A 24,557-nucleotide genomic window follows, 5' to 3' on the forward strand; every position below is an offset into this window, starting at 1 on the left:
TGTTTGGGGATGTACCGCTGTGGTTCCCATGGTAACACCCATTGATGTCAGGGAGGCTTGTCTGTGGCTGTAGAGCAGAGAAAGATGAGCTGGTTACACAATGAACGATGCAAGTTTTTCTTTGTTGTGTTCCGTCTGTGAATGTAGAAGCATCCACTTTACGGTGGACACTGTACTTGGCTGTTTCCTCCATCAGCTCTGTTTCTTCTCACTGAATGTGGTTTACATTTGTTACAGTTTGAATTAATATTTTTCAGCATTATCTTCTCTTTCTGCTGTCTGGACTCATTATGTGTCCTTGTCTCTGTCAGTCAAGTATCGGTATAAAGACAAATTCGTTTTTGTATTTTTTTTTTTATTTTTTTTTGGGGAGGGAGGGTTCTTAAAAAATGGCCTCACAGCTTTGAAGCAGTGAAGAAAAAGGTTTTGAATATGCTCTGGGTTATTTTTTTTGTTTAATTTCATGGCCCAGTCCAATGATAGTCCTTCATTCCCCTCTATTAAAGAACTCTGGTGAAACCAAATAAGAATTGAGTTTCATACCCTCTCACACAGCACATGACTTGATTTCTAATTCATGGCCAAATCTGAACTTCTCTTGAGATATGCATGACTGGAGTGTACTGAAGTGTACAAAAAAGCTGACAGGGCATTTCTATACATTAATCATTGTTGGGAGTTTGTTAAGAGTGGTTTCTTCTGAGCGCGATCTCATTTGGAATGGAAATTATGCAGCCTTTTTGGGAGGCAAGGTAAAAAAAAAAAAAGCTACTTTATTTGCTATTCCGCTTTGGGGATTTTAAAGGCTGTTCTGCATTTGTGTGTGTTTACAAATGCAGCGCAGCCAACACGTTATGGTTTAAGATTGTTGAGCTTCTCTCTCTTTTTTGCATAGAATTTTGTTTTCCTTCTTGGAAATTACGTTGTTACGTTTACTTAAGTTATTAAGCTTGATATTTGTGTAATCATGTTCCCACCCAGTTCCACTAATAGCATCTGTTGACACTGTGTGTTATTGTAGCGGACTGCAGTATTTGTGGGCTTTGGGTGTGAATTTGCATCTTATTAGGAGGTTTTTGTAGCATTTGATTAAGTTACTTTTGAGTCATACATGCAGTTCACTAGTTCAGTCGGTGCCATTAAGCTTTGTGAAAACATTGATGGTGTCTTCTGACTTTAGGGATAATAATGAAATATAATATTTTCATATATCGTGCTATTAAAAATGACATTTTGCTCGCTCCCTGTTTTTCATATTATTTTTGGAGCATTTCTTTGTCTTTAACATTTGAAAGTGCAGACAGAGAGAAAGAAATGCCAAATTCAGGGTATTGACTTTAGGAAGCAGGATGTTCTCATAAACTTATCTGGCAGTAGATTTAAAGCCTTTTCTCTTGGTTGTGTCCAGGTGGAGCCAATGTGTGGGCCATCACTCCAGAGGAGAGGGGAAAACATGACAAACAGTTTGACACCCTCGCCCCCATCCTCGGCTATGTCTCAGGTCGGCTGTTGTCACAACAGACTAAATGCTTGTGTATGAATAACCTCTTGTTGCGTCCCCAGGGTGCAACCCTGTATGAAATACCAGTCTCTCTGAATCCCCCGTGATTTTTGCCCATACAGGGGAACAAGCCAGGAAATTCTTCCTCCAGTCTGGCCTGCCTGCCTCGGTCCTGGCTGAGATCTGGTGAGTGACACTTCATCCTAACTAAGACAGAATGTATTCTTAATCCAGAACAACTGGGTCAGTGAGTCCAATCATTGTTTTTAGTCAAAGTTTGTTTGGACTTCCTGTTGAGAAGTTATTTCCTTCACAGCCTGCCCCACCCAGGGGCAGGGGGAGGTGTGTGTGTGTGTGTGTGTGTGTGTGTGTGTTTGTGTGTGTTTGTGTGTGTGTGTGTGTGTACTGTAATTTGGACGGACAGTGCGTATGTTCTGATGTTTGTGTAAACGCTGCTGGAATTCAGTCCCACCAGAGTTTTGTCCCTTCTATAACCATTTGTGTCGGTACTGTCTCAAACAAAAAATCATTTGTAGGTTTACAATAAAGGATCTTTTCCAACTCAAACCCTGGCACCTCTCATCCCTGCAGGAACCTTGCTGACATGGACAGTGATGGAAAGATGGACAGACTGGAGTTCTCCATTGCCATGAAGCTCATCAAACTGAAGCTTCAAGGCAGGACTCTGCCCTCTGTCCTGCCGCTCATCATGAAGCAGCCTCCTGTCTCCAGTTTGGCTCCCACCGTGCCTTCATCAGCACATTTGGGTAACATTTCTTCCTGCAAAGATGAGAACAATAACCACATTACAGTTTCTAACTTGGTCCCTCGGAGTATAATCACACTCCTGTATTATTTTATCAGCGGTAATGGAAACAGAAGGAGGCTTAATTACAAAATGGGACAGTTATCTATTTGAAAAAGAAGCAGCTGATGTGTAAAAAAAAACAAAACACCTTACTACACCAAAATACCACATTTCAACTTGATTCACTTGCAGTAATGCTTCATTCAAATAATAACCCATCATTAAATTCAACATTCACATCGGTCTGTTTCTTGTCATGTTGTCATGTTCACCTGTGTGTTTCCTCCTTATAGGGATGGGCTCCATGCCAAACTTGTCAATTGGTCTGTCATCCATGTCGACAATATCAGCCATGCCCGTCCTAACACCCATCCCAGTTAACCCTCCCATGTCCTCAGTGCAACCCCTGAGGCTAGTGCCAATGACTCTGCCCCTCATCACCTCCCTGGGAAGCTCTGGGTTCCCCAACGGCAATGTCAACCTCCTCACCCCTCCGCTTGTTCCCAGCAATGCAGGTTGGTTCTACGGCAGAACCATTTATTCACCGGACAATAATGATTGTCAGTTAAATTGATTTCGATTTCACACAGCATGGGAATTTGATTTACATGTCATGCGAGATGAAATTCAAAAGTGGGGAACAGAGCGTGGGGGGAAAAAGGGCAGAATTGTATGGATATCCTTGCGCTGAATGGGAGAAGATATTGACCAATGAGCATGCAGAGAAAGCCACGAGTGCAGGATTATGACTTTGAAGCACAGACAGGGCCTTTAGGGACACTGGGACAATGTCTGCAAAATGTAAATGATTGCATCTGCAGATATGGGCTCTGGGTGTCATCTCCACTCCTGTCAGTTTAGTGATATGATGCATGAGGAAAGACCAAAAATGTTGAACAAAGTTGTCATCACAAAAATTGTACAATGTGTCTTCAGTTATAAAATATAAATGACTAAACATTGTCCATTATAGTAGCATAAAATAATCTAACACTATAATTCAACATGAACGCTGAAAGTGAATGTTCTTCATGTCTAAATAAGACAAAGCAATACCTAAAGTTGTAAAGTATTTGCAGCTATAATTCTTATTTTGGCATTTTTATAGGCCACCCTATCTAACAAATCACTCATTTAAATCTACCGAGTAGATAATGACTGCAGAACTTCACAAACAATCGTAGTGTTGGATTTACGTGCAGCCAGTGCAACCAAATGTAATATTTAGTGTATGAGGGTCAGTTATTCAGGCCCAGGGCGTCAGTGGTACATCAAAGGGCTGCACCTTATCTATCTGCTTCCCGAGGTCTTATGCATTCCACGGACAACGTATCTGTATGTGTGCATGTTGCTGTATGCAGTAAAGAGCTGCCTTAGTGCCAGTTAGAGAAGCCAGCTGTGGTTGCCCATATGTATTATATACGTACTAAGTAAATTTTTAATCTCTTACGCCACCTTGTTCTCTTCATCTCTCTCCTCCTCCATCTCTCCCTCGGCTGCTCTCCTAATAATTTAATTTTGGCCAAGTAAAAATTTTTGCCTGTGAATTGAGCATGATCTAATGAGAAAATGTCATTGTTTTTTTTTTTTTGGTTTCCTTCTGTTGTGACACTCTGTTCTCTCTGCTTATGGAAATACATCAGTGCCACAACTCTTGAGTCCTCTTTGCCACAATGTCGCAGTCGTCTGCGATCGCTTTGATTGTAGCCCGATGTCAATAACCTTGTTGCTGGAGCTCTGTGTGCTGTGACTTTAAAGTATGAAGAGATAAGATTAGATACACGCACATTCAAGGGCAGTTCCTCTCTGCGTGTCCACAGATGATGCCAGGGATAAAGAATAACCTCAGCACACTCTATATTCACATGGATACACAACAGCCTTTCCTTCTTTTTTTTTTGTCAGAGTGAAATTTAGCCATAAAATAACTTTCTCAAACTGTTTTTCAGGGCTCCCTCTCTCTGGCTTCTCTTCACCTATGACGTTCTCACCAAACACTGGCATGTCTAAGGCAAACTCCCTCCTGGACCTTGGATCCAGCAGGTGAGACATAGACTGTAAATGTCAGCACACTGCACAAGTTATCAGCCTCAGTTTTATTTTGGTTCAATCAGGAGCCATTTAGTAATCCACATCCAAAAAAATGAAATTAGAAAATCAGCTGCCAATTCCAAGTATATTCTTAATGTTTTTATTTTTAGATCTACTATTTTTTATGGAGGGGTTTTTAGAATAGTTAGAAACACAAGGCTCTCACAGCCAAGCCAGTCCATTAGTTTGGTGTAAATAATGAAGTATGTTTTTTTTTTTTTTTTGAGTTCTTTAGGGAAGGGTTCAGGATGACAATGCGTCAGATGAAACACCCCGATAAGAGGGAGAACAGGAAGGGCATTTTGGAAATCAGATGCTTGAGTTGGCAAAGTAGGAAATTACCTAGTTAGAGAGGGACAGGAATCAAACGGCAATCCTTATGGGACAAAGTCACTATTACGGTGAAGTTTCCATCAGTTTTTATGCAGTCTGTTAATCAATAGTGCCAACAGCTCTAAATGGATTGCTATAAAATCATTTAGAGATATTCATGGTCCCCAAAGGAAGAATCTTAATGACTTTCGTGGTTCCTGATTTAACATGTCGCGCCACAAATTTTCAAATTAAATGTCTCAACAGTATTAAGTGGGATGCATTTCAATACACGTTTATGACCTCAGCTGAAAGCAAAAAAAAAATTTGGCTCTCTGATGGGAAAAAAGTAAATAATGACTAAATTTCTGCAAAACAGAACAATGTGTTACTTCCATATCTAACCAGATTCAGAAATGTGAGCTGGTGCAAGAAGTTTTGCTGGCCATGCCATTCATCGTGTTTTTGGACAACACACTTGGTCTTTATCTGAGTTAAACTGGTGAGACGTAATCAGGAGTAAACAGGAGAGATTTCGTGCACTGCTGTACCGATTCTCTGCAGAAGTACACAACTGTAGTATCCAATGTCAGTGATGCTTCTCATGGTGTTTTGTGTGTTTTAGGAAAAGGATAGGAGTGGTATCTCATGTCATTGTCACAGGTTCATACAAAAGGTTCTAACCTCAGGTGTAGGTGGTGAGGGAAGCCTCAATAAAGGCACCAGGAAGTAAAAGCTGGTTAATCCGGCGGCCACCCAGATCACCACTTTGGTATTGTAAGGTGCCAGCGTACACACTGAATGACATATAGCCAAACACAAAAGAAGCCCTCGGGCGGAGAGGTAATCCTGCACAACATTTCCCATTGTCTCCCTGAAACATCCTCTCACATTTCACCGGGTTGTTGAAAAATTCCAACCAGCTACAATGACTGCGGAAAAGTACATGTTTCCTAAATTAACATAATCGACATAGCCTGTCCTTCTGCTATTCTTGCAGAGGGTTTGTTTAAAATAAAAACAGAAAGGTTGATTAGCAGAACAGAGATCAGAGACTACAGTTTTGTCTTGTTTCATAGTGTCATTGTCTACATGGTTGTTTGGGCTACCTTCCTCTACAGCTAATTAAGAGCCAAGAAAAAACACTGGGGAGTCCCGGAGCAATTAGTGGTGTTAACTCTAGGCTGGGATACAAGGCAGAGCAGGGGAGAGCTGACCACATAATATTTGGGTGTAATTTCCCTTTGTCTCTCCTTTCTTTGTTCACAGTTCAAATTCTTCGTCCACCACATCGTTGGCCAGTAACTCTCCGAAGATGGGCACCAATGACTGGGCTGTTCCACAGGCATCCAGACTGAAGTACCGTCAGCAGTTCAACACGCTAGACAAGCTTATGAGTGGCTACTTGTCAGGTGTGTGACACACACACACACACACACACACACACACTCTACCTAAATAAACATAAACTTCACAGGACCGCTTGGCTGCTCCTGAGATGTCCTGTTAAAGTTTTACATGACACTCACTGGGTAACTTTTACTAAGCAAACGTGGGCTCGAGTACTCTTGTCATTGCTCTTAACCTCACTTGACAGAACTTGGCAGACAGATGCATACAAAAGCATCCACTTGAGATGGTGTCAGAAGTCACTGCTGGTGTTGCTGATGCATTTTTTTTTTTTTACCTTTCAGGACCTCAGGTTAGAAATGCGCTGATGGCATCAAGCCTCACACAGACTCAACTTGCTACAATCTGGTGAGTATAAAGTGTGTGTGCATGTGTGTATGGCTGTATGTATTAGCAGTGCACAACATTATAAATCATCCAGTTGTGTCTGACAACAACTGACTAATAAATTTACTTAAAGCTGCGCTAATTAAATATTTTATATGGTAGTAAATATCTGGGTAAAGGGAATGTGCTCACTTATGCTGACAAACCCTTCGTTACGGTGTTTTAGTGTCTTTCAGCTCATGCTTTTACTGATTTAAGTCCCCTGTAAGTTTTGTTGTCAGCCACAGCAGGCAGCTTTTAAATAATCCCATTGTACACTGTCTGTGCAGCTCTAAAGAACCGACACAAAGAGACTTTATGTTTAGACTTGTGTGTGGGTGAAGACCAAAGCAGAGCTAAAAACAAAAACCCCAAACTGAGCAGAAACATGATTCCAGCTGAATGCTAACGTTGCTATGGATCTACTGGAACTTTTTGTGAACTTGTTCCCCATGAAAATGTAATGTTATAATGTTTATACCTTTTTAGGCTTTTCCCAAGTGAGCAAAATCACATGATACTGATAACATTCTTACCAAAAATGAGGAAAAGATTCCTGTGTTATGTTTACATAGGACCCTGGCAGATGTGGATAAAGACGGTCAGCTCAGAGCTGATGAGTTTATTCTGGCCATGCACCTGGTTGACATGGCGAAAACCGGCCGACCTCTACCGCTCACGCTGCCTCAAGACCTTGTGCCACCCACTCTGAGGTAACACACGTACAGGCTGACACATTTCCTTGATTCATTGATGAAATAGAACCTCATAAATTCCTTTTGTCTTGTTTCAGAGGAGGAGTCAAGTCCACTGAGCTTGTTAATGGCACAGGGCCCTACATTACTCCCTGTTTAATAGACACATCCGACACAGAACCAACACAAAAGACCAAGAGCAGTGGTATGCCACACTCGTTTGTTTTATGTTTATGGGTTTTCATATTCCCCTGTCACACCACTGTCTTCCTCCTCTTTTCAGTGTCCTTTGAGGACAAGCTGAAGGAGAATTTTGCACGAGGCAGTGCCGAGCTGGAGAAACGACGACTGGCTCTGGAGGAGGAGCAGAGGAAGGAGAGGGAAAGGAGGGGGAGGGAGGAGAGGGAGGCTCATGAACGGCGAGAGAGGGAGGCCAGGGAGCAGGAGAACCGGAGGAGGCTGGAGGAGGAGAGGCGAATGGAGAGACAGAGAGAGATGGAGAGACAGAGGGAAGAGGAGAGGCTGAGGGAGCTGGAGAGGAAGGAGGTGAGTGGGAGAGGTAGTGACGTCTGTAAGAGGTTTAATGTCATTTCTGGTGGCCATGTGTCTCTATATTATAAGGCAGCGAAGCAGGAGATGGAGCGCCAGCGGAGGGAAGAGTGGGAGCGAGGGAAGAGAGAGGAGCTGGGGAGGAGGAGAGACGGGGAGCAGGAGGAAATCACTCGACTCAGGGCCAAAAAGAAAAGTCTAGAGCTGGAACTGGAGGCTGTGGTGAGACTACTTTAATACTCTCATACACATTTGTAAACGTCTGCTGTTAATCAACACTGGATGTCTGCACAATTCAACACAATGAAAAGGTTTAGATACACGGTGGTGTCATCTGGTCTCCAGGGCAACAAGCACAAGCAGATCTCAGACCGTCTCCGTGATGCTCAGAGCAAGAGGCGGATCCAGAAGGCAGAGGTGGACCTCATCAATCAGAAGAGGGACACGCGCATCACAGAAATCAGCACTCTGCAGCTTCAGTTTGAGGTTAATGGGGTTTTTTCCACCTCTACCCTCTCAAACTTTTAGCCCTCAGATTTTATCCATGAAAATATTAAAAAAGAAAAATGTGTGCGTGCTGCTGTGTTGGCCACAGGACTGGCAGAGGAAGCTGTCTCAGCTGGTCCCAGAACAACAGAGGCTGACTGAGAAGCTGAGAAACGTCAACCTCAACAAACTCTCATGTGGGTAACAATTGGACAGCACGCAAGACACAGCACTGGTCACTGAACTATCTTGGTCGTCTCTGACATTTGACCTTCGGCTTGCAGCGGGGACATTGACCTCCCTGGCCACCAGTGTGACGGAGAAAGGTGTAAACTGCAGAAGGCTTAAAGACCAGCTTGACATTCTGGAGAGGGAAACGGAAGACAAACTGGCCCAGATGGAGAACTACAACAAGGAGCTTAAGGTCAGTGATCAGCACAATCCAGCTCGGGATAAGAAGGATGGGGATGACATTTTTTATCTCAAAGGAATTTAAATCATTTGAATTGGCCATATATAACCAAATTCATCCAGGATGAGCCAGGTCAGACTGCTACAGAGATCAGGGTTCTGTGTGTGTAATGTCCCCCTCCAACATTAATTCATTAATCAACCATTTGTAGCTTTGAAGGAGTTATTGCTGAAAAATTGGTCAGCAAAAGTGTTAAAAATTTAGATTTTAAGAGCAAAACTTCATGCCAAGTTGTACCGTGATGGTGTAAAAATTGGGGTGGTAAAGCTTTGACAGCTGCAGAGGAATTGAACCAAAGTGAAATCTTGTTCAACTGGTCACAGTAGCTCTAGAGGTTTCCCCCCTCAGGCAGAGAAAGCCCTGATACCTACCCATTATTATGCACATGCACACGCGCACACACACAAGGGAGGCTCGGGTTCACACATTCACTGACAGAAAGGCCGATAATTTAATTATCTTGAAGAACCTGTGACGAATTATGTCATGTCCTCTTACAACCTGTCATCACTCAGACACTAATAATTGTAGTATTGCTCTTCCCGTCTCTGTGTTGCTCGGTGCAATTGTTTTTATTTCTTAACTGACTTGTCTTTCTCTCTTCCCTCTCTTTTTCCTCCGCTTCCCACTGAATGGATGTTCGGGGTTTTTTTTTTTTTTTCTTTCCGATCTTCCTTTCTCCGCTTGTGGGTTTTTTTTTTTGTAATGTCTCTTCTGTCCATCCTCTTTCTCCTCCCTCCGTCGTCACACTGTGTGCTTCTTTCATAGCTTGGGGATATGGATGACTGTGTCCTGCGAGGCCTTCTGTCCCTGCTGGCCTGCCTCAGCCAGCTCTTCCTTCTCATCAAGGTTATCGTTCTTACACTTCTTCCTCTTCACCTGTGCAGTCCCTTTCATCGCCCCTTTCTAATTATCTGTTTGTCCCATTTCACCTCTTGTTTCCCTCCAATCTTTGTTTAATTCGTATCCTGTGATGACTCAATCTGTTCATTCATCTTTGTTTTCTCATCTCTTTACTCAATATTAAACACAGCGCTGCTTTGGTACCGCGTCTTCCTTTTTTTCTTCTTGTTGTTTCTCTCCATGGGATTTGTTCTAGGCAGTGTTGTCAGTGTAAACAGGATGCACCCTGAGGGTAAAACCCACACACACAGTGTTAGAAAGAGAAAAAGTGATCACAGCTCATGCCAATCAGCTACAACATTAAGAAAGAGGTTGAACAGTGTGTATATTTAGTTTTTCCACTGTAATGTTGATCATTGCACTGCTGATGATTGTATGTAAACATACCTGCATGTTTCTGCAAGTTCTGTAAGTTTGTGGGCCTTGGATTGTAATTGCACTGTTGAATTCAATGTTTTTCAGTAGGGATGAGTTTTAAAACTCATCTCATAATTCTACACACAACACAGCACACCAACCTCAGACAGCTGCTGTGCGGTTGCAGAAATAAATGCAGTATGCATATGCAGTTGTTTGACAGTGCTTTTCTGCTGGTTGTTGCTTGTATCTTTTTTTCCTTCTGATGTATTGAATATTCAATGACTGAATCAGGAACTAAGGGAGAAGCAGGTGAGGCAGCAGGCTGTCCTGGACGACCTGCACCGAGTCAAAGAGGAGAAACTGAGGGAGCTGCAGAGACGCAGGGAGGAGGAGAAAGAAAGGAGGAGGAGGGAGAAAGAAGAGGCAGCCAGGTGAGTGTGTAAAAATGTGATTTATTTTCATCTGTGTTTGGTGCATACGGCAGATAAGTCTGTATGATCCATGACTTGAATCTGATTTAGTTTCTTAAACTTGCGTCCAATTCCAATAAAACTTGTGCTCTCTGCATTATTGTTTTGTGCTTTAAAGTGCTTTAAAAAGTTAAATGCACTTTTCACAGACAGGCAAAGCTGGAGCAGGAGAGAAGAGAGCAAGAGCTGAGGGAGCAGGAGAAGAGGGAGAAGGAAGAGGAGGAGGCCCAGCAGAGGAGGCTCCTGGAGGAGCAGTGGGCCAGACAGAGGGAGATGGACGAGAGGGAGGCGCAGGCCTGCCTCCGAGCAGCCCAGGAGAAAGCACAGGAAGAGGAGAGGAAGAGAAGGGAGGAGGAGGAGGAGGAGGAGAGGAGGAAGAAGGAGGAGGAAGAAGAAGAGCGACGGAAAAGGCAGGAGGATGAGGAGAAAGAGAAGAGAAGGAAAGAAGGACAAGAAAGAGGAGGCCAGCAACCTTCTTTGGTGACTCAGTGCCCACCGAAGCTGACCATGTATAAAGCCCTGTACTCATTCGTTGCCCGCAATGCAGATGAGTTGAGTATAGATGCAGACTGTCTCATCGAGGTATGAAACACACTCGTATTCTAAACACAAATTACAGATGTCAGACTTCACACATTTACCCGCAGATGCAGGGCTGGACTGTTTTAGTCGTATTTTGGTCATATAAATATTGCAATATTTTGCCATTCAGTTTTTTTTTTTTTTGTTTTTTTTTTCATATCTTTTACTCAAATCAACTAAATGTCTGAAAAGTTTGTGCATATAATTTTATTTTATTTTTTTTCTATGCAGCATCTCAACACAACAACTTTACGTACAAGTAGAAGAAAAATTAAGCTTAATTCCTCAATGTTGGACCTCAACATTAGAACATTTTATAAAAGACTCTTGGCTTTTATAGCACAAATCTGAGTTTGTCATCTCACATGGAGATAATCCAGGATTTCACTAAAATACCACAGTGTTTACTAAAGGAGCGAACTAATGAGTTTACTGCCCTCAGCAGCCAACTCAGCTCAGTCAAGCAATTGGAAGGTATGCACTGGCAAAGGTCCACAACACAGCCAGAAGACCGAAACAAACAAGGTTAATACCTGGGATGACAAAAAGTTGTAAAAGCTGCCTGAATTAAAGTGACAGTGCAGCAAACAGATGGTGTGTAAAATGGAAACTGTCTGTGCAGCAATCACAAAGTGTGTGCGCACCCCGCTGGATTGGAGTGTGTGATCAAAAAGCACAAAATCCTTCTCCGCTTTTTCTGTGTAACCATTTCTGATTGGTCCCTGAGAGGTCTGCAGTGTGCTTAACATCATCATCATCTTCGTCATCATGCAACGTGTGATTAAACTGTGTTGCAGGTAGATGAGCACACCATCGGTGAGCCTGGCTGGTTATGTGGGAGTTACTGTGGAAACAGGGGCTGGTTCCCCCAGAGTTACGCAGAGAAGTGTCCTACGGCCCCCGCCGCTGAGAGTGCCCCCGCTTCGCCCGGGAAAACGTCCTGTCCACTACCACCACTTATGATAGGGTAACATCCAAGACGAAACAGGATGGGACGGTCTCAAAGGCTTTCTCTGTCCAGTATTTCAGCATCCCAGCACTAAATATAGAACCATTTGAGCTTTTTTTTTTTTTTTTTTTTTTTTTTTTTTTTTTTTTTTGCCGACTACTAGTCCGAAAGAGTCACCTTGGGCACTGTAATTTATGCCACATGACTGCTGTGTTGTTGTTTTTTTTCCCACAGCTTTCTCCCTCTTTGACAATTTGTCCCTCTTGTTTCCCAGAGTCCCAGATGTGACGGTAACAGGCGATAGCGCTGCTCCTACCCAATCAGACGCCTCACAGGTAAGACTGATGGTCAGTGTAAAAAGGTACCTTTTTCTATGACTGAGAGATGTGAAATTTAAACCGTGTCTTGTTGCTGTGTCAGTTTAGACATTATTGTTCATTCCCAGAAGAAAATCATTTTAACTATGGAGAATTTATCAGCACAGCAGAACGTGTTGGCGTGTAGGTGTCATTTTGTGTAAAATTGGTGAGTTAGAAATAAAAAAACAAGTACAAGCACACGGGTCGGGTCACAAACTAAAGTGAAAAAAGGCAATGCTGTGTTTTGGGGTTGACAAAAGAGAACTTTAAAAATATCCAGAGGGATCAAATTCATAAAACACATTTCAGGACAATCTTGTCAAACAAATGTGTTGATCTGGATTTAAAATGCGAACGGACAGATTGAGTAAAAAGACCACACTGATTATACTGCCATTTTTTAAAGACATTTATTTTATTTACATCCCTTCTATTATTTAACATCTGCTGCTGGAACGTTACCATGAAAAGTGTTGCGGGTTTCTGGATTATCTTTAGTCTGCCGCCTGGTTTACAAGTCGGTAGTATCTGTAGTATCTGGGCTATAAACTGGCTTTGGTGGCCGAGGAACTAGGTCTGGCTGAGGTACACACACTGACGCAGGCACGAAAACTTCAACAGCAGCATCGCCGTGTATTTATAGTCCTCTTCCATTGGGAGTTCCTATCTCTCTCTCTCTCTGCAGGTCACGCAGACAGTTGCAGATCTCCCTATATCAGTGTTAGTAGGCCTGGCGTTTGTAGGTTACATCTCATGGTATCAGGTTTCAGCCATGTTGTGTCTGGAGTAAGCTGATCTGAATGTATCTAACTGATGCTGAACCTTCACCGCTCCTCAGTCCTCTGCCCCTCTGCTGGCTCGTGCCGTCTCTTCGTGGTCACCCACCTCGGAAACTCACCTTAACCTCTTCTCCGGTGACACCATCGCTGTGCTGCTGAGCTTCTCGCAGGGTGACATCATCAGCGTGCTCCAGCAGAGGGACGAGTGGTGGTTGGGACAGCTGAACGGGACGCAGGGGTGGTTCCCCAAAAGCTACGTCACCTTGGAGACGGTTGTCTACACAGAGTATGAAAGCACATGAGAACGCACCTCTTTGATGTCTAAATGTAGGTGAATGTAAAACTTAATGGCCTGCATATCATTTCCATTATAGAATGGACACATTTGACTCTTCAGACTCTGTTCAGCTAGAAGGTAAGTTTAGTTTGTCTGCAAATCTAAAAGGTCTCCATTGGTCCATCTAAATGAGCTCACAGCTATCTGCCTTATTTTCCTCATATTCAATCCTGAGCAGAGTATGTTGCCTTATACACGTATGAGAGCCCAGAGGTGGGAGACCTGACGTTTGCTGAAGGGGATGTTGTCATGGTGACAGAGAAAGAAGGCGAGTGGTGGCGAGGATGCATCGGGGACCAGACAGGGGTGTTCCCCTCCAACTATGTCCGACCTGTTGAGCCAGAGGTGAGTCAAGTGGTGCTAGCAGCAATTTTCCCATGAATTATGTCAATTTGCGTGATTTACAGTACATGTGATCATCGGAGTCTCACTGATTATGAATTATTTATTTGCCAAGATAACACTGTGGATTTTTTTTTTCATTGTCAGTGAAACTACATAAGCCTTTTGTAAAACTGTTGAGCACTTCCTCTTATTCAACCTTCTGTTCTACTAATACTAGTTCATCAGTTGTGACAAATGTGCATCAATCACTACCGCTTCACTGATTTAGGTATCAAGACCCGGAGGCCCAACCAAGAAACCGGGTGAGAACAAGCACACACACCTGAAACATACGCTGATAAACTCTGATTCTCTCCATGTCTCCCTGATGTAAACTCACTCATGGCTCTCTCTGTTTGGTTGACAGAGATCGCCCAGGTCGTCACCAACACCGTCAACCCAACGGTGCATCAGCTGCATCTGTCTCCAGGGCAACTGATTGTGGTCCTGGCCAAGAACTCCACCAGCTGGTGGCTTGGCGAACTGCAGGTAAGGCACTTCATGAGTTATTCCAGCAGTCATAGAATCGTACCAGCTGACCAATGACCAAATGGTTTATTTCATCCATAACGGAACATAACTGACATCAGCAGCCATACAGTAGTTGCTCAGCACAGCTGATTCTGTTGAAGTGTTTGTATCTGCTGACTTGTTAGATCAATGAGCAGCCACTAAGAGGTGGACAGGAGGTTACAGGAGAAGTAACGGCTTCTCTATAGGTCATACGTTGGCAGCATGGAGAGGTCGATCCTTTAGGGCTGTTTTATGCTGAGGCTGCAGCTGTTGCTCTGGTTCCAGCTCATCCTGGATGTACAGTAATAAGATAGCTGAGCCAAGTTGGCAGCAAGGTGTCAAGAGAGTGTTAAAATTTAAAACAGTGCTGTCGACTGATACCACAGTTTTATCAAATTGTGCATTGCCCTCAGTAATGAATATGCTGAGCGTTTTTTTTGTTGTTGTTCTCTATAGGTTGGTAAGGTGAGATATTGAGCAGCAATCCTTTGGTCATTTGAAATAATATTTTGATTGGTTTGACGAAGACTTTGAGCAACGATGTCCTTGAGAGATCCATCATGTTTCAGTATAAATTGTTGTCTACACTGCCGAGATTTTTGAGGTTCAGCGGCCTGCCTGACAAAATCAATTCATCACTCGATTTGGAATTCAGACGTGAACTGGGAGAGGATTGATTTAATCTCACAGGCTCCTTTCCCTCCAGGCCCGGGGTAAGAAACGGCAGAGAGGCTGGTTTCATTCCTCTCACGTCAAGCTCTTGGGCCCCTCCAACAGCAAGTCCTCTCCCTCTCCTCTGCCAGGTGATGGCTGATACACCTAACACCATGTCTGCTTGTGATGATAGAGCACAATCTGTCTAGTTTGTTTCCACATTTTTTTATTTGGATTTCTGAGTTACTGTGATAAATAAGCAAGCGGTCGTTGATCATTCCAGGCCACAAATAACCTAACACTGCCAACACAAGCTGCAGTTACATCTATCTGACGGTTAAATTGCACAACTAGTGCAAATACTATCAAACTACTGCACTGTCGTGTACGTTTAGATGAGAAATGTTCAGGTGGAATGAACGAATGCCAGTTGACTCACTTCCCAAAAAAGTTATTCTGGGTATGGTGGTTGTACAGTTGAACTACATTGTTTGTAGCTAACCCTAACACTAACCCCAGAAAACCATAATAACTGAAAATTCTCTTCTCACTACAAAGAAACACTCTTCTTGAATTTCCTGAAAAGTAGCATTCACATTTAAAGTATTTCATGTTAATATTCATCAATTGTGGAAAAACAGGAACCACCTCCTGTAGCTCTGCCTCCAGTAACTTATTTCTACGAAACTTCCTGGAGGGAGAGTATGTGTGACAAGAAAGAACCTTTTTTGGATTTGGATCTGGTTTAAAAAAAAAAGCAGGTCCAGAAATGTTTCAGTGGTTTCTTTACATTTTTTCAGTTATTCATGGTGTTGAGATGCTGTTTGTGCAGTTGACTACAGATTCACATTATAATCCAAATGGTGGAAGAGAATGAAGGAAAAGGTTACTCTGAGTAAAAAAGACAATTTGAGAAAATAAAACTTGAGGGTCTTTCCTAACACACCTTTTGTGCCCATGATCCACTCAGTGTGCCAAGTTATTGCAATGTATAACTACATTGCTGCCAATCGGGATGAACTGAGCTTCTCCAAGGGTCAGCTGATAAATGTCCTGGACAAGACCAACCCTGATTGGTGGAAGGGAGAAGCCAATGGGGTCACAGGCCTGCTGCCCACCAATTATGTCAAGATGACAACTGAGTCGGACCCCAGCCAGCAATGTGAGTACACTTCAGGCTTTTATTTTCTACCTTATCCTTCTCTCAGCTGTATGCTGCTCTTCTGTTTTACCAGCTGAGGGGAAAATGAGAAACTCACACATTCAGCTGAAAATATTGTGGGTGTTCCGTAGGTGGGAAGAAGTGGGAAAACTGATAAAACATTATCAGGTGTTTAGAAAACTTGTCTCACTGGTTGACTTGGCTTACTCCAGGTACAGTAGATTCCTTGTCCATGTCAGAGCATGGAGAGACTGACGGTAAGCTTCAAATAGTTGGTTTGTGTCAATCACTGACGGGATCACTGGTGAAAATAAACCCATTGCACTTAAAAGGCTTAATCTCCCCAGTATTACTAATCAAATGGCACATATCCCATTAAAATGAAGAATGCTGAATTAAAATAATGTAAAAATTTCCAATTTGAGCAAACTTGATGGATCAGGCCTTTTAAGTTTCCATACAACTGACACCGAGAGTCAGATAATGTAAAGGAACAGTTTGACATTTTTGGGAATGCCGGGAGTTGGATAAAAATATTGATATTACTTTCAACACTGTGTCATAAAGATGAAGCTACAGCTTGATGCCCAGGTGGCTATGTGAGCTTAGCATAAAGATTGGAAACTTGGGAAAGCTTTTAGTTGGCTAAGTTTACAGTGGTGTCCATGATATTAATCTACTTATCCAACTCTCACTGAGCAAATAAAAATAATCAAATGGCAAACTATTCTTTTAAACAAGCATATCACTGGATCAATAACAGAACAAACATTTATGTGTTTCGAATTAATCAGTCACATTTCTGTCAATTGAAGCTTCATTTTCTCTGGGAAATACAATGCAATGGTTCACTGTACATGCTGCTGTATTTACAATACAGCCATCACGGCACTGTCAGGATGGGGGTGATTCTGTTCATGTGTATTCTCCGCTCATTCGCACATAGCTGCTCTTAAAATGGAAATAAGGCCCTTTTGAAGCAGGAGGTTTGTGTCTGAATTGGTATTCATTGCTTGCATGTACTCGGAGCAGCAGATGTCTGTTAATAAGAGTGAACACGATGGACGTTTAATTAGCATGAATTTGTTAAAACAGACACAAAGCGTGCTAAAATTTGAAAGCTAATGAAGACGTTCGGACTTACGCACGCCGCAGCACATGTCAAGTGTGAACTTTATTACAGAAATATAACGTCAGAAATGATTATCATGCTCTAGCTGATATGGCCAGCTATAACATTTACATTTCCAGAAATGCATTATTAATGCACTTGCATGAAAGAGTCCAGCATTAATATTAAAACTATATTAATGTCTGCTGTCTCTCCGTCTCTCCTTCATCTCACCCATGTCCCCCTCCCGCTCCTCCACTTCATCTGTTTTGTTTTTTTTTTTCTTTCCTCTGTAGGACAGTAATGCTGGCTTTCCTCTCTCCTCCTCCTCTTCCTCCTCCTCTACCTCCTCCTCTTCCTCACCCCCTCTGTCTGAACCAATCCGAGTTGCCCTGTCGCAACAGGAAGCCCAGCTGCCAGCAAGAACAGCCCAGCGCTACGCTTTCTATCTCACTCGTTTAGGACTGTGGTGTTCTGTGCTCCTCTTGTTTTTTGTTCCCTTTTTTAAATTTTATTTCTCTCCCTTACCTAATATTCTTAAAAATATTCCTCTTCTGTCTTTTCCCCTGTTAGGCATTAATTTCTCACCCTTACCCCCCTCCCTTGCTCTCTCCTCTCCTGTGTTTCCCTTGATGTTTCTTTAATTAACCAATCAACCAGGGGAGCGAAGCAGAGGCAGCTAGACATGTCAGAGGCTTTTGTCCCTCTGATGCAAGAGCATGGAAAGTGTAGTTTTGGCAGAGATGAATGGAAATAGGAATCAAAAGAATTTGGATTCACTGTATAATGAAAATAATATGCAAATGACATTAGATTGAACTCATTTAGTTTTCTAAATCGAGGCTGTGAATCAGTATGGTAGAGGGTTGGTTTTTTTTGTTTTTTTTTTAACAGGGTCGCTCATTCTTGCACTAACAACATTAAACCTTGTTAAAATGGACCAATGTGAAGACTCACTGTTGCTTAAATCACCAGTAACCTTGATTGCTGCTTGCTAACACATTGCTTGAATTAAAACAGATTTTATTATTGCTACACTGTCACTTCTTACGCGCTCTTCCATATATTGATGCTTCCAAGTACTTAACATTGAGACTCATCCTGTACTGAACTGTATTATCACCAGCAAAAAAAAAAAAAGCATACCACCTTTTAAGAATAGATTCAGAAAAAACAGCAACACACAGCTGACATTTACGTTCAACTTTTGCCAAGTTCGAACCTCAAAGACTTGAACTACCTATTAAGTCTTCCACTGCTCTTTCACTCAAGCATCAGCTACTTTATCCATCTACACCTATGCAACCATTTGGATCGAGCATTTCACCATGAAAGGTGCTTCAGTTTCTTTAATCCAGAGTCCTTGGTAGCAGTGTTTTGAGCGTTAGCATTGCTTGGTATATTCCTAAAGTTCCCGTACTGAAAGTACAATGTGCCTCACTCTTGTTTGTGCGTTAAATGTAAATAAACAAAAATCATAGAACTGATAATAAAGGGAGATTTTAACATGCTGATCCGTGTAGCGTTTTTTTGCGAGAATGCTTGCAGGTTTTCTCCGTCTTAGTGACTGACAGAACAGTGTTTGTATGTGTGTTTGCCTTGCACATGCTTCTGGTGTGTTTGTGCATGCATGCATGCACGCCTGCCTGCATGTGTGTTTGCTTGCATGGGCATGTGTGTGTTTGTGTGTGTGCACGCACTATAGGGTGTGCGGACCTGATGACACTGGACACCATGACCCCTCAGGAGAGGAAGAGACAGGGCTATATACATGAGCTCATCCAGACCGAGGAGACTTATGTGGAAGACCTGGAGCTGGTATTGGAGGTACAGACACGCACACGGGCACACCCGCTCAGAAACTCTGGGATATTTAATAATTGCTGTAATTTGTCTGGAGTTTGAGAAACTGATCTTGTTTCTGTTCTGTTTGAATGTGTTCGGCAGGTTTTCTACAAACCCATGTCCGACTCGGGCCGTCTTACAGAAGCTGAGATGGCAGTGATCTTTGTTAACTGGAGAGACCTCATTACATGTAACAACAAACTGCTCAAGTACGTTGTACCAGACATGCGCGCACACACACACACCTCTCTATGTGAGCTGTAAATCAAAGCTCCAAGACTTGACATTTCCATCCCTGGTTTATTGCAGATACTTGAAGAAAATTAAAAATTTTAAGAAATTTTAAACGGTTTCATATCATCATCTGTGTCCCAGGGCCCTGCGCATACGGAAAAAGGAAGGCGGCGAGAACATGCCGGTTCAGCTAATAGGAGACCTGTTGGCGTCGGAGCTTGCGCACATGCAGCCCTACATTCGATTCTGCTCCTGCCAACTCAACGCTGCCGCCCTGCTGCAGAACAAAACCCACAACCAGCCCGATTTTAAAGACTTCCTCAAGGTAGGAAGTCGGGGTTCCTGGGGAATCATTAATAACACCAACAACAACACCAACAAAGGGAGCAACGGAGTGCTGGCACAAAATTTAATTTTTGATCTCTCTAACTGTCTGCCTCTTCTTGAGCAGAAGATTGCCACTAACTACCGCTGTAAGGGAATGCCACTGTCCAGCTTTCTCCTCAAGCCCATGCAGAGGATCACACGCTACCCCCTACTCATCAAGAATGTATGTTACAATGCTCTTGATGTCTACTTATAGTATTCCCAAGACACCACTTTTTTTCTGATATTCGTTGGTTGGTTGAGCCTATATCCATCTTTTTATCTGTCTCCTCTCATTTTCCTGTTGGTCAGATCCTAGAGCACACCTCAGAGGGCCACCTAGACCGCGGGCCCCTGCGGGAAGCTCTGGATAGAGCCGAGGAGCTGTGCTCTCAGGTCAATGAGGGGGTGAGGGAGAAGGAGAACTCAGACAGGCTGGAATGGATACAAAGTCATGTCCAGTGTGAAGGACCCATTGAGGTAAATGTACTCATACAACACACTTTTTTTTGTTTTGTTTCACATCAGAATTCATGTTGCTTTTTATAAAACTTAAATGATTACACACAGTAGAAAAGAGAAGGTTTCACTAAACCACTTTATTGTACTTGCTTCCTCTTCCACTTCTCACGTCAGTCCTGCTTTCATGTCTCCCTTTTTCCATTTCAGCACTTGGTCTTCAATTCACTGACTAACTGCCTCGGGCCACGCAAGCTGCTCCACAGTGGCCGGCTGTACAAAACCAAAAGCAGCAGGGAGCTGTGGGTGTTCCTCTTCAATGATTTCCTCCTTCTCACACACAGCGCTAAACCCTTCTCCTCCTCAGGACCAGACAAGTTATTCAGCCCCAAGACCAACATACAGCTGAAGATGTACAAAACAGTAAGTGAGAGGCAGAGGAGTTCAAGTGAAGTATTTTAATTATTCATAGGTAACTCGCAGCAAGTCACGTTTAGTCTTTTTTATCAGAGCAGTATCGTTTTCTTTCTTCTACAGCCACTATTTCTAAATGAGGTTTTAGTAAAGATGCCACCCGACCCATCCAGTGATGAGCCAGTCTTCCACGTCTCACACATTGATCGCGTCTACACGCTCAAAACTGAGAGCTTGAGCGAGAGGTACACGTGCATGTATGAGCATTCGGATGTCAGCAAAGAGCTAATTAGTCAGTCTGGAGGTTTCATGAGTTTACTGTTTTTTCCAGGACAACATGGGTCCAGAGAGTCAAAGCAGCATCTGAACATTTTATAGAAACTGAGAAGAAGAAGAGAGAGAAGGCTTACCAGGGTAAACTGTCACATTTTTCCTTTTTTAAGTGAGGCTACCAAATAAACCAAGAGTATTTGTGTGTGTGTGTTTGTGTGTTGTTTCTGTCACTACACAGCAAATGGTCTCTTTAAACAGCAGGAGTAAATAAAAGCTTGCCATGCAGTCAAACAGGATATTGTCCATATTCCCAACCAATTACATTTAATTCTGTCCTAATACTTCAATTTGTGTACAGTGCAACAAATTATTTTCATCTTTTTCATTTAGTTTAAACTAATACCCACAGCACAGACCAAAGCCATAATTTGTGTTTGTGTGTTTTGTTTTTTTTTTATTAATTTAGATAATTAAGGTTTCAAATATGAATAAATGTTGAGTATAAGTCTAAGAAGTGTAATCTATAGCGCCTGTATCATATTATCATCAGACAAAACCTGTTGTTTGTTTCGCGCTCAGCTCTGATTTGTTCTAATAGCTCTGTATTTGTTTTAGCACGGTCTCTGAAAACCAGTGGCATCGGCCGACTGCTGGTGACCGTCACTGAGGCTCAGGAGCTCAAAGCCTGTAAACCCAGCGGTAAGGCCCTTTGATGGGGTAAAAACGTCCCTCGTACAGTGGCTCCATCAGTTCAATGCACTACAAAACAACACATGCAGCAGCATTCAAATATCGGAACAACAGAGCATGTTTTATCCACTGTTATATTGTTTTTCCAGTCTGTTCAGATTTCTGGTAAAAAATAAATATAACGAAATACTAAACACAGAAATGTCACTTTACTAAATCCTGTCCTTTTGCCTGAAGCACTAACAATTTTTGTTTTTTTTTGTTTTTTTGGGATGAATTAATGTGTAAAAAGGTTAAACATAAAACTTTTCATTTATTTGTTTAAACCATCATTGATGAAAATCATCTTAAAATGAAGCAGCCGGACTCTCTGGTTCTTTTCCTAAGTCCTTAAGAATTCTCCTTCATGCATTTCCTTTATCTCATGACCTTTTCCTACGAGGCCAAGGAAAAGGTCATGAGATCAAAAGAATTCAACAGCATGAATCAACTGACCTATAAGGTTCTTTACACATTCTACAACCAGCAATCAGGAAGGTTCACTGAGGGGTTGCTTTTTTTGTGAGGGTTTGATTTGCCTGCTGAGTTTGAGTTTATTTTAAAACTCCTCCTTTCTCTCAAGGTAAGAGTAACCCGTACTGTGAGCTGACAATGGGGGCTCAGTGCTACACATCTAGGCCCATAAGTGACACTCTGAACCCCAAGTGGAACTTCAATTGCCAGTTCTTCATCAAAGACCTGTACCAGGACGTGCTGTGTATCACGGTGTTTGAGAAAGACCAGTTCTCCCCGGATGGTCAGTGGATAAGGGACACACACACTCAAACAGAATAGATTATGATTATTTTTGTCCAATAAGGGCAGACATAATCCTATTGACTCACTAACCGAGCGTTAGATTCTGATGATTGCTTTTGGTTTGTTTTGTGTAACACTGTCTCTGTGTGTTCTCTGACATAACTGAGAATGTATATTGGCGTGGTTGCTGGTTAGATACATTGCTTAGAGATTTTTTTATTTTTTTTTTAAACTTTGAAGATATTCATTCATTTATATATATTATTATGTTAAAAGTACCAGCATCTACTCTTTTCTGCTTCTCCAGATTTCCTGGGTCGCACTGAAGTTCCTGTGGCAACCATCAAGAAGGAGATGGAGAGCAAAGGTGCTGCAAACCGACGCCTGCTACTACATGAAGTCCCTACTGGAGAGGTTTGGGTGAAACTAGACCTGCAGCTCTATGAGCCAAGCAAATGAGGACAGCACAGCCCCAGACACTCCCTCAAGCACAGAATTTCATTTTATAACATTTTTTTTGGAGCAGTGCAAGTGATGCCAAACTAATGTTCTGCCCTGAGCCAGCTAGACAGATTTCAGTGACTGCATACAGAAAAGGAAGAAGAGCTGGCTGAAAAACTACAGGGACAACCCGGTGAAACGTCCTGAGAAGTACTCATTTATTGTGGAAAAGGGAATCAGATCAGCAAAAACATCAACAGAACTGTCAGTACCGGAATGGACATACCTTAACACGTAGCCGCATACTTGCAATATTTTCGTATCATCCATACAAATTTGTATACAATATTATTTCACTCTTAAATAAGGAACACAGCCTGTCAAACACACGTCCACATACTCTGTTATGCATTCACCTTTCCCCTTTGCTGCACACCACTGTAAAATATTATGTCAAAAGTTACCCCTGTGTAACCACATATGCCTTGAAATCCAGAGAACCGTGCGAATAAAAAGGGCCATACAGTAAACATTTACTTTGCTGTGACTCAAAGTTCAGGTACTTTCTCTTAGTTTCATACAGTAACACTTGGAGTAACTAAACACTTTGAAAGAATGTGAGAATGTTAGAAGTGACTTTATTTGGATGTAGGAACGGATCGAAGCTGCTGTAAACTTCCACACGTGGAGAAACAGCAGCTCTTCTGACAGCACCTTCCGTCTGGTGTGGCAGTCGATCTTATGTGATATGGTATCATATCAAGCCTGGATGGGGCACATTTTCATGACGTTACTTCTCACACACAACTTACCGCTGTGATCATTAAGTAATGTTGAGATGGCGCTGTATTAAAGGAGTAAATCTTAACCTTTGCAGTGCGGTATGTACCTGCTTGACTTCTTTCCTTCAGTCTCATGCAGCACCGGAGTTTGTCTGGATGCAGAGGCTGGTTGGTCGGATAAGACAGACTCACTGAGAGGACGATTACTCTGACATAGCCTTTCTACTTGTCTCCGTGTGCATCTACATCCTAAGAAAGGACAGATTGTACATTACAATACAATCCAAATCATTCTAATTTAAAACTGATTTAAAGGCAATGCTACTCTTTCAGACTGAGCTAAAATCTTAAACTATTAATAGTAGCATAAATGCATGACTCATAAATGTGTTTCATACAGCAATAAAAACTAGCCATCATTAGGTATTGGTCATACTAGACAAAGTAGGACAAAAACTAATAATGTTTTAAACCTAAATATGCTGAATATATTTGTGATAGTAAATTTGTATCATGAGTTCTTTCAGCTTCGCAGTGATTTCCCTAAATTGAAGAGAAAATGCCAGTTTAGTTATCTCAGCTTTTACTCAAAGCAAACCATTCATGCAAGTCTTAAATTTCCTTTTGGTTAAAAAGGGAGATACCTGCTTCACAAGAACGGGCTTCTCTCTTTTCTCTTGGTCTGTGATGTAACTGTAATGAGTCCCTCCTATCATCTGTACTGAGCTATAGGGACAAAGCGGAGTATACAATGTCAGAAATAGACATACTTGAAATATGTGAATATGTCCACAATATGTGAACCTTTTTCACATATTGAGTGAAGTCACAGAAATCACCTTGAAGCAGTGCGGCTTTTTGATGTTGAGAAGAAAGGGATTGTACTCCTTTAGATCATAGGTGTCTAGAAACACAAAACCCTGATGATGAAAGTTGTATCCAGTTAGACAAAACACTTGTTTCTGAAATCTTGGCCAGATTGAGCTCCAGCATCACCTTGGT

At 42.3% G+C, this 24,557-nt stretch overlaps 1 protein-coding gene across 1 annotated transcript in view; it reads left to right on the forward strand.

Annotated features, from left to right (window-relative positions):
- The window catches only part of itsn2a (intersectin 2a), a 33,109-nt gene extending 9,474 nt beyond the window's left edge, over nucleotides 1-23,635 (forward strand). Inside the window, exons 3-39 of the mRNA XM_029496038.1 lie at nucleotides 1,409-1,501; nucleotides 1,624-1,687; nucleotides 2,093-2,268; nucleotides 2,603-2,824; nucleotides 4,259-4,352; nucleotides 5,982-6,124; nucleotides 6,407-6,470; nucleotides 7,064-7,201; nucleotides 7,282-7,388; nucleotides 7,467-7,729; nucleotides 7,805-7,954; nucleotides 8,078-8,218; nucleotides 8,328-8,415; nucleotides 8,503-8,642; nucleotides 9,459-9,539; nucleotides 10,245-10,384; nucleotides 10,573-11,005; nucleotides 11,803-11,972; nucleotides 12,229-12,289; nucleotides 13,152-13,378; nucleotides 13,467-13,507; nucleotides 13,608-13,786; nucleotides 14,043-14,076; nucleotides 14,181-14,302; nucleotides 15,033-15,129; nucleotides 15,951-16,142; nucleotides 18,959-19,080; nucleotides 19,201-19,307; nucleotides 19,474-19,657; nucleotides 19,784-19,882; nucleotides 20,011-20,178; nucleotides 20,368-20,580; nucleotides 20,695-20,816; nucleotides 20,903-20,985; nucleotides 21,460-21,543; nucleotides 22,157-22,330; nucleotides 22,640-23,635. Of these exons, the coding sequence (XP_029351898.1) occupies nucleotides 1,409-1,501; nucleotides 1,624-1,687; nucleotides 2,093-2,268; nucleotides 2,603-2,824; nucleotides 4,259-4,352; nucleotides 5,982-6,124; nucleotides 6,407-6,470; nucleotides 7,064-7,201; nucleotides 7,282-7,388; nucleotides 7,467-7,729; nucleotides 7,805-7,954; nucleotides 8,078-8,218; nucleotides 8,328-8,415; nucleotides 8,503-8,642; nucleotides 9,459-9,539; nucleotides 10,245-10,384; nucleotides 10,573-11,005; nucleotides 11,803-11,972; nucleotides 12,229-12,289; nucleotides 13,152-13,378; nucleotides 13,467-13,507; nucleotides 13,608-13,786; nucleotides 14,043-14,076; nucleotides 14,181-14,302; nucleotides 15,033-15,129; nucleotides 15,951-16,142; nucleotides 18,959-19,080; nucleotides 19,201-19,307; nucleotides 19,474-19,657; nucleotides 19,784-19,882; nucleotides 20,011-20,178; nucleotides 20,368-20,580; nucleotides 20,695-20,816; nucleotides 20,903-20,985; nucleotides 21,460-21,543; nucleotides 22,157-22,330; nucleotides 22,640-22,791 (5,168 nt within the window). The 3' untranslated portion in view covers nucleotides 22,792-23,635. The remainder of the gene's footprint in view (nucleotides 1-1,408; nucleotides 1,502-1,623; nucleotides 1,688-2,092; nucleotides 2,269-2,602; nucleotides 2,825-4,258; nucleotides 4,353-5,981; nucleotides 6,125-6,406; nucleotides 6,471-7,063; nucleotides 7,202-7,281; nucleotides 7,389-7,466; nucleotides 7,730-7,804; nucleotides 7,955-8,077; nucleotides 8,219-8,327; nucleotides 8,416-8,502; nucleotides 8,643-9,458; nucleotides 9,540-10,244; nucleotides 10,385-10,572; nucleotides 11,006-11,802; nucleotides 11,973-12,228; nucleotides 12,290-13,151; nucleotides 13,379-13,466; nucleotides 13,508-13,607; nucleotides 13,787-14,042; nucleotides 14,077-14,180; nucleotides 14,303-15,032; nucleotides 15,130-15,950; nucleotides 16,143-18,958; nucleotides 19,081-19,200; nucleotides 19,308-19,473; nucleotides 19,658-19,783; nucleotides 19,883-20,010; nucleotides 20,179-20,367; nucleotides 20,581-20,694; nucleotides 20,817-20,902; nucleotides 20,986-21,459; nucleotides 21,544-22,156; nucleotides 22,331-22,639) is intronic.
- Nucleotides 23,636-24,557: the final 922 nt, after the last annotated feature.

The sequence above is a fragment of the Echeneis naucrates genome, chromosome 24 (assembly GCF_900963305.1).
Source record: "Echeneis naucrates chromosome 24, fEcheNa1.1, whole genome shotgun sequence".
Classification (NCBI taxonomy): Eukaryota; Metazoa; Chordata; class Actinopteri; order Carangiformes; family Echeneidae; genus Echeneis; species Echeneis naucrates.